This window comes from Meles meles, chromosome 20 (assembly GCF_922984935.1).
Source record: "Meles meles chromosome 20, mMelMel3.1 paternal haplotype, whole genome shotgun sequence".
Taxonomy (NCBI): domain Eukaryota; kingdom Metazoa; phylum Chordata; class Mammalia; order Carnivora; family Mustelidae; genus Meles; species Meles meles.
In genome coordinates, this window is record NC_060085.1 from 6,052,627 (window position 1) to 6,066,408 (window position 13,782).

The 13,782-nt window shown below is 51.7% G+C and overlaps 1 protein-coding gene across 2 annotated transcripts in view; it reads left to right on the top strand.

Moving 5' to 3' along the window:
• Positions 1-13,782, top strand: part of INSR (insulin receptor) — a 121,974-nt gene that overhangs the window by 74,900 nt on the left and 33,292 nt on the right. For both annotated transcript variants that reach the window (XM_045989626.1, XM_045989627.1), the window contains exons 3-7: positions 3,347-3,668; positions 8,555-8,703; positions 9,729-9,873; positions 11,424-11,638; positions 12,572-12,698. In XM_045989626.1, coding sequence (XP_045845582.1) covers positions 3,347-3,668; positions 8,555-8,703; positions 9,729-9,873; positions 11,424-11,638; positions 12,572-12,698 — 958 coding nt within the window. The remainder of the gene's footprint in view (positions 1-3,346; positions 3,669-8,554; positions 8,704-9,728; positions 9,874-11,423; positions 11,639-12,571; positions 12,699-13,782) is intronic.

Below are 13,782 nucleotides of genomic sequence, written 5' to 3' on the forward strand. Positions count from 1 at the left end.
GGGAATGGTGCAGACACAGCCTGTGCTCCAGCCTTCCCTCTAGACAGACGGTCAACAAACACCCAGAGTAATTTTTGAGAGTGATAAATACTATAAGAAAAATGTAATCAGATAATGTGTTAGAACATGGTTGAGCTGGGGTGGGGGGAAGTGACTTCCAGTGGGGAGGTCAGGGAAGGTCTTTCTAAGGTGCTGGGACCTGAAGGACAAGAAGGAGCCAGTCATGGGAGGACAGCGGGGAGGGCACTCCTGCCAGCTGGAACAGCAGATGCGAAGGTCCTGAGGTAGAAGTGTGTGTGTGTCATGTGAGCAGCAGCAGGGGTGGGATTGGGGAGCAGAAAGAAGACCCAAATGGCTGCTGCCTGGGGCTGGGAGAAGGACTCCAAGAGGCCAGCAGGCTAGACCACAGGAGACCTCTGGGCCTTGGCAAGGAGTTTACTCTCCTTCTCCAGTCCTCTGGTGTCCAATGCAAGAGCCAGTGGCTACCTGTGACCAGTGAAATTCAAAGTGGAGTACAGAGAAAGGTTTAGTTCCTCAGGAGAAATGGAACCGTTGTGTCCTCTTGGTGGGAAAGTAAAATGGTGCAGCCGCTGTGGAAAACAGAATGGCGGTTCCTCAAAAAATTAAAAACAGAATCACTGGGGCGCCTGGGTGGCTCGGTGGGTTAAGGCCTCTGTCTTCAGCTCAGGTCGTGACCTCAGGGTCCTGGGATTGAGTCCCGCATCGGGCTCTCTGCTCAGCAGGGAGCCTGCTTCCCTTCCTCTTTCTCTGCCTGCCTCTCTGCCTACTTGTGATCTCTGTCTGTCAAGTAAATGAATAAAATCTTTAAAAACAAAACAAAAACAAAAAACAGAATTACCGTCTGATTCGGTAGTTCTGCCTGGGTATACGCGCAGAAGAATTGAAAGCTGGGTCTTGAAGGTCTTCGTGTATCCGTGGTCTTAACAGCATTATTCGCCATGCCGCAGAGGTGAAAACAATGCACGTGCCGGTTGATGGATAAATGAATAAATAAAATGTGGTATATACACACCATGGAATGCTATTCAGCCTTAAAAAGGAAAGAAATTCGGACACCTGCTATAGCACGGATGGATCTTGAAGACCTACGCTCTGTGAAACAAACCAGTAACAAAAAGACCAATAGTACATCATTTCACTCCCAGGAGGTCCCCAGAGTGGATGGTGGGAGCCAGACACTGGGTGGGTCTTGGGGAGTCAGTGTTTTTTTTTTTTTTTTTCTTTTTTTGGCAATTTATTTATTTGGCAGACAGAGATCACAAGTAGGCAGAGAGAGAGGCAGGGGAAGCAGGCTTCCTGCTGAGCAGAGAACCCGATGCAGGACTCCATCCCAGGACCCTGAGACCATGACCTGAGCCGAAGGCAGAGGCTTAACCCACTGAGCCATCCAGGCGCCTGGGGAGTCAGTGTTTTTTTTTTTTTTTAATATTTTATTTATTTATTTGACAGAGAGAGAGGTCACAAGCAGGCAGAGAGGCAGGCAGAGAGAGAGGAAGAAACAGGCTCCCCACTGAGCAGAGAGCCCGATGCGGGGCTCGATCCCAGGACCCTGAGATCATGACCTGAGCCGAAGGCAGAGGCTTAAACCACTGAGTCACCCAGGCACCCCGGGGGAGTCAGTGTTTTAAGAGAGACAGAGTTTCGGTCTGGGAATATGAGAAAGTTCTGGAGATGGGTGATGGGGATGGGTATGTGACAGTGTGAGGATACTTTGTACCGCGGAGCTGTGCCCTTCAAAATGGTTAAGATGGTCAATTTTATGCTTTGTATATTTTGCCACGATTAAAAAAAAATTAGTTCCTCATTGCATTAACCACACACAAGAGCCACAGGGGAGAAGTAGCTGCTGTGTTGGACAGCGCAGCTGGAGAACGGTCCTGTCCTCGTAGCAAGTTCCATCAGGCAGCGCTGCTCCTGTGTGAATGCGGCTTCAGGCGCCCCTTCTGTTTCCTGGAGCCGGTTTTGGGGACCCAACGTTGCTGCAGCAAAGGGCCTGAGGGCTTGGGGGTCAGTAACACGCCCCCACTTCCATACTGCGTTTCAAGCCATGCAGAGTGCATGAGTGAAGAAAGCAACTCCCAGAACGGGCAGTGCCACGGCCGAGGTCTGTCCGGCCTCAGGGAAGCCATTTGTCCATGGACAGATTTGCTGACAGCCTGGACAGGGAGGCCTGATGCTGGGGACCAAAATCAAGGAGTGATCAGAAGGGATGAGTAGTGAGACATGGGGAGAAAAGGGATGGGTCACAAGCTGTTGCCGGAACTCGGGGCAGAGTCCAGCATTTGGTGGACAAGTTCATTGCAGGGGACCAGAAACCCCCCTGGCCATGAGATCAGAGGGAAGCCTCTGGTGTCCCCATCGGCGGGAACTTTTCTTTTCTTCCTGTTCATTATCTCCTTCAGGTTGCAGCAGACACGTCCCCTCCCCTTACCTCCAGCTCCGTGCTGTGGCTTGCTTATACTTGCGCCAGTTTAAGTAATGAACCTGCCTCCTCCGTTGGACCCTGTGCTCCGGAAGGAGGGACTGTGGCCACCTTGTTCCTTGTTCCTCAGCTGGAGCATCTAGATCAGGGCAATCAGATGTCTGTTGAAGTGACAAATGACCTTAGGGTAACTTGCTCCACCTTCTCGTACCTTGGTTTCCGATCTGTCACACGGAGGCAGCGGCCCTAACACTGTGTCTGTGTACACGGGTACCGCAGAAGCCCGCTAGAGCAAGCTTGCAAGACCTGACTGTCGGGTTTTCAGGACATTTGTCAACCAGCTATTAAAGAAGCTGTGATGAAATGTACATGATACAGACTTAACTGTGAACAAATCACCTTACAAAGAAAAGCAATAAATACTCAGAACTCACCCTCTGGGATCTCCTGCCTTGGATCTCCTCGCCACATTTTTCAATTAGGCTCTTGGGTTATTTGCTACTATTGTAGCCATTCGGCAGAGAGGCTGCTGAAGGCTGGCCTGCTCGTGTCTCTCATCAGCTCCCTGCTGAGCAGCATTTTGTTGGTAGCTTTGGATGGCCTGAGGAGGGAGTGTTTACACCAGGGTGATGTGCAGGAGCCGTGAGTCAGAGCCTGTCTGTCTGCCTCCCGGGAGTGGTCTAACACACTTGCGAGCACACCGCTGGCCGGGGGGTGGGGGTGGGGGGGGTGTAGGTGGGGGGGTGGCGCTGACTTGGGTTAACAGTTACACCTGGCATGGAGCGACTATGGTAGAAGGGAGACCGTTGCTGGTTTTCTTTTGCTTGGCTTGCTGTCCCTCATCCAGACTTGCCGTCTCTGCGCACGGCCATCGCTGACCGGCTGTTTCCTCTCTCCCTGCAGTTTGTCCCACCATCTGCAAGTCGCACGGCTGCACCTCGGAGGGCCTCTGCTGCCACAGCGAGTGCTTAGGCAATTGCTCCGAGCCCGACGACCCCACCAAGTGCGTGGCCTGTCGCAACTTCTACCTGGACGGCAGGTGTGTGGAGACCTGCCCGCCCCCGTACTACCACTTCCAGGACTGGCGCTGCGTGAACTTCAGCTTTTGCCAGGACCTGCACAACAAGTGCAAGAACTCCCGGCGGCAGGGCTGCCCCCAGTACGTCATTCACAACAGCAAGTGCATCCCCGAGTGCCCCTCTGGCTACACGATGAATTCCAGCAAGTGAGTCCCCGGTGCAGCTTCTGGGGGGTTGGGGGGGAGGCACGGAGGGGGCGGGCGGCATCTGCTAAAACTGTGTGAAAAACTAGAGTTAACTGGCATCGAGCAAGGAGGCGGCTGCCATGTAGGGATCTGCTTGGGTCTGTCCGAGGCCGTCTCTGCCTCCTGGTTTGGTCCTGGCCTTTGGAGCAGGGAGTCGACGAGAGAGTATTTTCCCGTCTTCTGCACCATTTTTTTTTTCCTGCACCATTTTTTAAAGTTTTTCTGTGCTTAGCTTGGGGGAACAGAAGACAGAAAGACAGGAGTCCTTGGTTCCTCCCGTTTGCATGGACAAGAGTTTCCCTAGCGTTACAACTGAGGGCAGAGCTGAGTTTTTTAGGTTTTCTGCCTGCTGGAGCCAGTTAGTATGGGGAGATTAGCCTGGAGCGCAGGGAGGAAGAGACTTTGGAGTGTTCGAGACTCTTCCCAGGACTTTGGTGCACTCTGAAGGACAGCCCCGTCCAGCCGTTCCCTAGTGTTCGGGTGAGGAATACGGTTTTCTTTCTTCCGTGTGAGTCAGATTTCCTACACACATCACAGGCTTTTTGTTCACGTTGTTAAGCTTTTTAGATGAGCTATTTCGGTGTCTCAGGGCTGTAACCAAGTTCGAAAAATCTGTTTCCTGGTTTTTGTGTTGAGGGTTTGGGAAAAAAAATAAAAAAACCCACCCCACGAAACAACAAAAAAACAAATCAGAAACAGACGCACGTCAGGGGGCCTTGAGCTGATCTGCTTACGTAAAAAATCTTCCTTTGCGGACTTGAGAATTAGCCAAGCGAACGTGTTCTGGTGGGAAATTTTATTTCCCCGGGTGGAGTGGGTGGGAAGGAAAACAATCTTTATTTCGGTTCCTATGAGCCACTCTCTGAGTGTTTGTGAAACCCACGAGTACAACATGTTTTGTTTTACTTGTTTTTGATAAAACCTGTCAAGTGGCTTTGTTGACCAAAAATAGGCTTCTATAAATCACCTTTGCATGCCAGACAGAGCCTTTATTTTATGATTTATTTTTTTTTTTCCTGGCTAGTTTATCAGTCAGGTTGGGAAAATGACCATATTCCTTTTGATTCATTTCTGTTTTTTGTTTTTTTCTCCATGTTTGAAATAAAACATGGATATTAACGTCTTCCGGCGAGATGTTTGTTTAAAAGACACTGGCTTTAAATAAAAGGTTTTTTTTTTTTCCCCCTTGACCGTAACTGAGACCTGAGATAGAGAGGAGATTTCTTTGATGTGCTTCCTCATCAAACAGCAGCCCCTCGAACCCAAACCCCAGGAAGCTGGCAGCCTGTCTTGTGAAGTCTGGGACCTTTACCGAGGGAAGAAAAGCAAAGTGAGGGATGCCAGTTAGAACTGGCCATAGTAATATTTTACTTTGTTGGTTAAAAAACAAAACAAAACAAAAAAAACAAACACTAACTTTCCTTCCAAAGCTTTTCTTCCAGAGCTTTTATTTCCTGAAAGACTTTAGTGCTCTCATTTTCTAATGTGGTTTGATACCAAATAGAACCAGATAGATTTATCTGGGAAATGGTTTCTGATGGTTTTGGAACAGAGGTCTGGGAACCCATGTGATTCATTAGAAAGCCTCACTATCTGGGGTGGCTCTGAGGTTCCTGGTGGGAGCACCGGGGTGCTCTTTCCTGGGATGAGGAGGGCTTGATCTGTGGGATGAATGTTAGAATGGGGTGGGTATGGGGCATCCTTGTCTCCCCTGCCCCCCCCCCCCATGATCTTTGCGTGCCATCCAGGTCCCAGCTGAAAAGCCCCTTCCCTGTCTGACCGCCCTGTCTGAATGAGCGAGCGGCCACTCCTTGGCACATCGCTCAGTTTTCACTCTTCCCAGCATTTACCGCTAATTGCTATCTTAAGTGTCTGTTGGTCACTTTCACGCCGCCTGACTGTAGGTTTCACAGTGTATCGGTGAGCTCTTTCTGTGTAACAAACCTCCCAACACTTAGTGACTTGAGACAACACTCATTTCTGATTTGTAATGATTTCCGGGGTTGACCGGTGGTTTGTCCAGCCTGGGCTGCACCTGGCGTCTCCTATCTCGGATGGGCGGCCGAGGCCTCTCCCGGTGTGGTTTCTTAGCCCAGCAGCCAGCGAGGGCCTGCCCCAGTGTGCAGGTACTTTTCCACCCTCTGTTTGCGTTAAATTTGTTAACGTTCCATTGGCCAAAGCAAGTCACGTGGGCAAGCCCAGATTCTCTGAATGGGGAGCACACGCACTTCTTGTTGGGATGGGCTGCAGACAACTTTTGGCCTTGTAATCTCCCATGGGAAAGTAGATCGCCTGTTTCATTCACTCATGTATGCCTGTGGCTTAGGATGGGCACTGGCAAAGGGCCAGATAGTAAATATTTTCAACTCTGAGGGCCATATGGCCTCCGTTGCAGCTATGCAGCTCAGCCCCTACAGGGCAAGAGAACCATAGATGATAGTCAACCAGGGGGTGCGGCCGGGCTCCTGCATAATGGTATTTATAAAGACAGGTGGCTGGCCAGGTCTGGCCCGTGGGCCGTCATTGGCCTAGAGTATCACCTGTCACCTTATAGGTGCTCAGGAAGTTATTTGCAGAATCAACAAAAGAACCCAAACATGGGGTCCCGGTTGCACTTCCGCCCCAGCTGTTCTGAGGTCAGCCGGGTGTCCGGGGGGGCAGTTCTGACCCCAGCCACCCGGAATGAGCACCGGGCTGTGCCCTCCACATCCCAGCGCTCACTCCAGACGCCAGCCACGCTTCGGGGTACCCAGGCCACCCACGCTTCTCCTCGGCTGGCTCTACGTGTAGGGGGTCTCACATATCCTTTTCAGGTTCAGTAATTTGCTAGAACAGGTCCCAGTACTTAAAAAAAAATCCATACCATTCTGTCAGTCCCGAGCCCGTTGATGGTAGCACCCTTGGTTAGGGACGCTGGTAGGGGTCGGCCAGGAGGTACACGTCACTCGTGGAGCGCTCCAGACGTTTCCCCGTCAGGGCCCCTGTTTATCGCTGGGCTGGCCCTTGTGGTTCTTCCTATGATGGCTCGATGCACTTCAGCAAAGACTATCTGGGAACTTCGAGAAACGAGGGTGATGACTCACGAGTCCTCACAAGAGGGCACACGGCAGCCTCGGGGGCCACACAGCGAGATCACGGGGAACGAGAGAGAGAGAGGACCTGGGGCTCTGCCTTTGTTAGGACCCGAGGGTGGGTGTCCACGGTTTTGTGGGTTCACCCTTTCCTGGTGAATTTAAAGCATAAGAAGAGGAATTGGGGTGGAAGGGAGATGTGGGGTCCCTCGGGCAGTCAACCATCCAGGCTGCCAGAGCTTTCTCAAAGAGGGGGCTTCGGGGGCGGGGCAGCCGAGTTCCCTATCTGGTGTGTGGCTCGGGGCTGGGTCTTACTGCTGAGGGACGTTGATTCCAGCGGGACGTTGAGAATCAGAGCTCACCGTCAGGCACTGACCCTGCACACATTCCCAAGTACAGCTTCGTCCTTAATTACCGCAGAGATGCCCAGCTCCGCCCCGTGGAAACTTCACGGAGCCGGTGTCCAGAGGTTCCCCGGGCTCTCATTACGGAGCTGTGATCTGGGGACTCCTTGACCTTGTGACTGAACGCCCATCTTCAGTGGCTGAAAAGCCCACAAATCGGATTCCCACCTTTGGTCTTCTGGGTGACTGGCCCCCATCCCGAAGCTACACGGGGATACCCCCCCCCCCCCCGCCCCGTGCTGTCCCCTCAGTAGCATAACAAAGGGGCTCCCACCTCTCAGGGAATGCCAAGGGCCTTTGAAGCTCTGTGCCTGGACCTGGGACTGCTGTCACCAAGGTCATTCTGAAGAATCGGATATGCCAGGGGTGTGTGACCGACAACAGTAGCAGCAATGATACCGCTAATGACAAGTGGTCATCAGAGCAAGGACTGGTGATTCTTGTTCTCTACATGCCACGTGGTTTAGATGGTTTCTCCCCCTGGGAAGTTCCGTAAAACCCTCGCTGGACTAACTTGGGTACATGCCCACCACCTTCAAATCCCCGGGGGGAGGGGTAGTGGAAGGTGGTGTCCAGACTGGCCTGGATCCTGTGTCTTGCCTGGACCTTGGACTGCTGTGCTAGCCAAAAACCCACCCCTTCAAGGACCACTGGCCATGGTCAGCAGAGCCAGAGGCTGCCCCCGTCACACACTGTCCTGTGCCAGGCTGTGTTACAGGTGTGGGCACATCGTACCCCACGCAACAGTAAGGACCTGGTCTCCTTGGGGGCGGTGGCCGCAGTTCTGCCCTGTGGGGGCAGCCCCACCGTGGTATGGGGCAGTGGAAATCCTCCGAAAGGCCCATCAGCTTGGAATAATTCCCATCGCGTGTAACACCCAAGTCCCATCCCTCCAGTGTGATGGCATGAGTCCTGCCTCTTCGGGGTAGAAAGGGATCCTCCTGGGGTGCAGTGTGAATCCCATTACTTTGGGGTATGCGGGAGCCCTGTTGTTGTAGGGGAGAAGCGTGAGTCCCCTGCCTTCGGGGTAAAGCTGTAGGACGTGCAGGCGTGGAGGACGGCACGCACCTGCCGCTTTATGCGGTGGTTCTTAACGGGGGTGATTTGTCCCCCTGTCCGCAGAGGGGACGATGTTTGGAGACATTTTTGGCTGGCATGGAGTGGGTGAGACCCTGAGGGGCTCCTCACCACCTTCCAGTGCCAGGACACGCTCACCATGAAGAATTCTCCTGCCCCGCATGTCAGCAATGCTGTGGTTGAAATGCCCAGCCTTAGGGTAACAGCATTAAGTCTCGTCCCTTGGGGCCCGGTGCGGTCCTGGCATGTGGGGTCCCGGGTGCTCTGACCCCCTCTCTCTCCGCTCTGTCCTCAGCCTGATGTGCACTCCGTGCCTGGGCCCCTGTCCCAAGGTCTGCCATATCCTGGAAGGCGAGAAGACCATTGACTCGGTGACGTCTGCCCAGGAGCTTCGAGGCTGCACTGTGGTCAACGGAAGCCTTATCATCAACATCCGAGGGGGCAGTGAGTGCTCTGGGGGCGGGGGCTGCCCCGGGGGCGGGGACCTACCTTCCCAGCTGCACACCGGGGGAGGAGTTTGAGGAGTTGGCTTCCAGACCCTGGGTCCTGGCCCCGCCCACCCAGAGATTCTAGTTTTCCAAGTTGGGAATTGGCTTTCTGACTCGGGAATTTGCATTTTTAACAAGTAGGCCATGTGCCCTGTGGCAGGTCTGTGGGCCGTGTTTCCAGAAATGTGGTTGCAGGCAAAAAAGGCATCCTTCTGTTTATTTTTTCAGCAAGCATTTATCAAATGTATATTCACAGCGAACAAAGCAAAGCCCCCCACGATGGGTCCTACAAATAAACACATCAGTGTATGACGTAGACTTGGGGTGGTCCCCACCATGGAGGGAAGTGAAGCAGGGGACTGGGGGGAGCCGAGATCAGCGACTTTTTCTTATAAAGGGCCATAGAGTAAATACATTCAGCTTTGCAGGCCAGACGGTCTCTGCCACTGTAGAGAGCTTGTGAATGAAGGGGCGTGGCTCTTTTCCTTTTAAACGTTATTTACAAAACGGACTGGAATTTCGGCCAGTGAGCTTCCTGTCATTTGCCAGCATCTGAGATAGAGAATAAAAGGGTCTGCTGTTTTTGAGGGGGTTTCTGCTCCGAAGCGGGATGCCTTGAGCTGGAGATGAAGCAAACCAAGCAGATCTATGAGAGAATGATATTCCGGGCAAAGGAGGAAGCCAGTGCAAAGGTCCTGAGGCAGAAGGATGCCTGGCTTGTTTAAGGGGTGGTGGGGAGGCCCATGTGTCTGGAGGAGGGCAAACAAGGTAAAGGATGAGAAAAAAAATGCACTGGTCACTTACATGGGGACTTGCAGACCCTGCGGTAAAAGCTTTGATTAGTATTCTAAGTTTGATACATTTTGAGCAGGGCTTGTTGAAGTCACTTGCAACCTCTAGGCTGACTCCTCCCTATGGGAGATTATGGGAAAATTAAAATATTTCTGTAGAAGCTCACAGGGTATTCTCTCCTTTCCTTAGACAACCTGGCAGCTGAGCTGGAGGCCAACCTCGGACTCATTGAGGAAATTTCTGGGTACCTGAAAATCCGGAGATCCTACGCTCTTGTATCACTTTCCTTTTTCCGGAAGTTACGGCTGATTCGAGGAGAGACCTTGGAAATCGGGTATGTAGGCGTGGTTCTGTGTGCAACCCGGGTGCTTGCTAGGAGGTTTGCGAGTTAAAGCAACTGAGGGGTTTCTGCCAAAACACGGAAACACCTGTGTCATGGATGGACAAATGGATAAAGAGGGGACCCATACGTGCAGTGGAATATCACTCAGCCGTGAAAAGGAAGGAAATCCTGCCATTTGCAGCAACGTGTACGGACCTGGAGGGTGTTATACTGAGTGAAATAAGTCAGAGAAGGACAAATGCTGTAGGATCTCAGTTACATGAGGAATCTAAAAAAAAAAAAACCAACACAAAACCAAGCTTCGAGACACAGAGAGTAGATTGGTGTTGCCAGAAGCAGGGGTAGGGAGCAGGGGGAGACAGGTGCAGGGGTCAGAGGGGACGGATGGGGACGGACTGACGGGGTCAGTCATAAAAATAAACAACTCCTGGGGTGTAATGTACTCATCGTGACCATTGTTAACAATACTGTATTGTATATTTGCAAGTTGCTAAGAGCATAAATCTTACTTTTTAAAAAAGATTTTATTCCTTTATTGGACAGAGAGCACAAGCAAGGGGAGTGGCAGGCAGAGAGAGAGGGAGAAGCAGGTTCCCCACTGAGCAGGGAGCCCAATGCGGGACTCGATCCCAGGACCCTGAGATCATGACTGAGCCGAAGGCCGACGCCCAGCCGACTTCTAACATTTACTTTCTTAGCAGCTTTTAAATATGTGATACAATACCATTACATGTACTTACAATGACAGAACTTAGGGGTTTTAAAGCCCCCAGAAAATCTGTTAGGGGACAGTGCCTGGAGAAGCCTTGAGAGGAAGGAATTGCTGGGACGTGTCGAGAGACCCAGCCAAGGAAATCGATACACTCTTGGGAAATCTCAGGGGCACATCTCAAGCTCTGTGCCCTCCAGGTGTGCTCTGGGCTTGGCGTGCTGCCTTGACCGGGACCCTGCAAGCTCGGTGCCTTCCACCTTCTCACCTCTTGGTCCCCTTTGTCATGACTCTTCCTTGCTGAAATTCTCATCTCTGGCCCGTAGGATTCTCCTTTTTGGAGATACTCTCCCTGCCTCCTCCTCTCCCTCCCAGGCCCCTTCACTCCACCTGCCTTTGAGACTTGCCGTGGGGGACTCCCAGCCTTGGCTGTCTCTCTAGCGATCTCCTCCTACGTGTGCTGAGAGTCTGGCTCTGGCTTACCCTTGAGCCTGTCTCTAGCCCGGTGATCCCCAGAAGCCTCAGATGCTATAGGTACAAAATGGAACCCCTCTCCTGGCCCTAGTTGTCCATCTTCATTTCCCAGATCCCCTCCCCTCGAGGTCTACTGACTCTGTTTAGGTCAGTAAGACGACGGAAAGCCAGACTAGCTGTGTTTCCTGCAGATGGGGATAGACTCACGAGCGACAAGTCTGAGGAGGGCTGTCCAGCAGGGACCCAGGTTCTGTCCATTTCTGTGCTCCTCTGGGTGGCAACTCCAACCGCGGCCCCACTGTCTTGGCGTTGGAGGTGATAAGCCCGTGAATGACTAGGCTTGTGAATGTTTCCGTAGGAACTACTCTTTCTACGCCTTGGACAACCAGAACCTAAGGCAGCTTTGGGATTGGAGCAAACACAACCTCACCATCACTCAGGGGAAACTCTTTTTCCACTATAATCCCAAACTCTGCTTGTCAGAAATTCACAAGATGGAGGAAGTTTCGGGAACCAAGGGGCGCCAGGAGAGGAACGACATTGCCCTGAAGACCAACGGGGACCAGGCGTCTTGTAAGTGGTGACGTCCTGGTCCTTCCAGCCGGTGGACCAGATGAGGTGTCTGCCCTCCTCCTTGAGGACTGCACTGGTCCCAGGGTGGGGGTGTCATTGCCTCTCAATGAGCTGAAACAACTCTATGTCTTAGAGTTCTGTTTCTGACATACCGAGGACAGGTGTGTCTTATCTTAGTGATTAGAGAGATAACAGTGCCTGATTCTGGAAGAGGCCTCATCCGCACTGAATGAATGAATGAATGAATGATTCAGTTCCTCTGTATAGATGGCCTTGGCTCTAGTGCTCTAGGCAGGTCCGGTAGCTGCCAATAGAGCCAGAGGCTGCTGGCTGACAACACTCCCCTGACAGGTTCTCTCTGGAAGGGACATCCGAGCCTTGAGGCGCCAAGGGACTCGGGTCATTGCAGCGGAGTGTGGGAACTCAGGAGGGAGGGAGAACAGGCTGGGGTGGAGTTTAAGGGAGGCCTTGCTTGCCTGCCGCTCTTCGTAAGGCGTGGTCTCTCCGGGATCGGCTCGGAACTCCCTCTGCACGTGTTCATTTGCACCGGGGTTGAACGTCTTCCGACAGGACGCGTAAGGCTCGGGAGACCCCATGCATATGCCAACATTGTGCCAGGACAGACGTTACTCTTGAAAATCACTTGTCCCAATAGTTACTGGCCAGGCGTCCTTCTCAGTGGGTGCTGAGTGCTGTTGCGTACTGTTGAGCCTCTGGCCCAGGTCACTGGCTCATAGCAGGGACCAGCTTGGGAGACCGGCTCTGGCCTCCGAGCCCCGGGAGGAGGCGTGTGGGAATGAGACCCACCCAGGGGGCAGCAGACTGACATCCCCCTTCCCGTGGGCGCTCTTGGAGATGCAGGATCGCCTGTTCCGGGCTGGGCTGAAGGAAGTTTTTAGTACTGATAACGTTACTGTTTTTAAACTTTCCTAGGTGAAAATGAACTCCTTAAATTTTCTTACATTCGGACATCGTACGACAAGATCTTGCTGAAATGGGAGCCATACTGGCCCCCTGACTTCCGAGACCTCCTGGGGTTCATGCTTTTCTACAAAGAGGCGTAAGTAGGAGATACAAGAGGTGTGAGGGTTCGGAGGGTCCCCTTGGAGACTCCGCTGTCTCTCTCTTCCTGTCATCAGTCTCTTTTTACCGTCTCACAAGCCGATGGCCTGGGAAGTTAGTAACATCCCCGTTTGTCAAAACCAGAAACTAAAACAAAGAGGTTTCTTTTGCCAAGTTTCCTACAGCAACATCCCATTGTGCCTCATAATCCGTACATCTTGCCAGGACATCCTTAACAAAATTCGCTCGGTCTGCTTAGTGGGTTTTAAAGATTTATTTGCTTATCGATTTTGTCTTTTTTCCCAACATTTAAAGAATTGTGGCAACACCTACATGACATAAAATTGGCCCCTTGGACTGGGTTTCTCTGTACAGCTCGTTAAGCACATTCACAGTGTCGTGCACTTGTCTCCAGTGTTCGTCTCTAGAATTTTCTCCTCTTCCCAAATGAAAACTGTCCCCGTTAAACAACACCCAGTCATTCTGAGTCCAGTTGGCCCTTGAACAATGCCAGAGTGAGGGGCGCTGACTCCCCTCCCCAGCCAAAAATCCACATACAAGTTTTATCCCTCCCTCAAACTTAGCTGCTAATAGCCTACTATTTCCCGGAAGCCTTATTGATAACACAAACCATTGACTAATGTGGATTTTGGATGTTATATGTATTCCACACTGTGTTCTTACAAGAAAGTCCACTAGAGAAAAGAAAATGTTATTAAGAAAGTCACAAGGAGGGAAAATGCAGTTATGGTCCCGGACTGTAAAAAATCCATCCACACACGAGTGGGCCCATGTCGTTCTGCCTACGTTGTTCAAGGGTCTGCTGTATATGACTGTGCTGGAAAAAGTTTATTTTAAAAAATTTTGGTTTTGGGTAATCTGTATACCCAGCATGGGGCTTGAATTTACAACCCTGAGATCAGGACTTGGATACTCCACTGACCAAACCATCCAGGGTCCCCTGATTGTGCTGAAATTTTAGAGGGAGATCATGGAAATTGTGATCGTATTCTTATGAGTAATTGCTTCATCTTCGAAGGTTTGTTTTGTTGAGACTATGTGCTGGAAAGTAGCACGCAGTC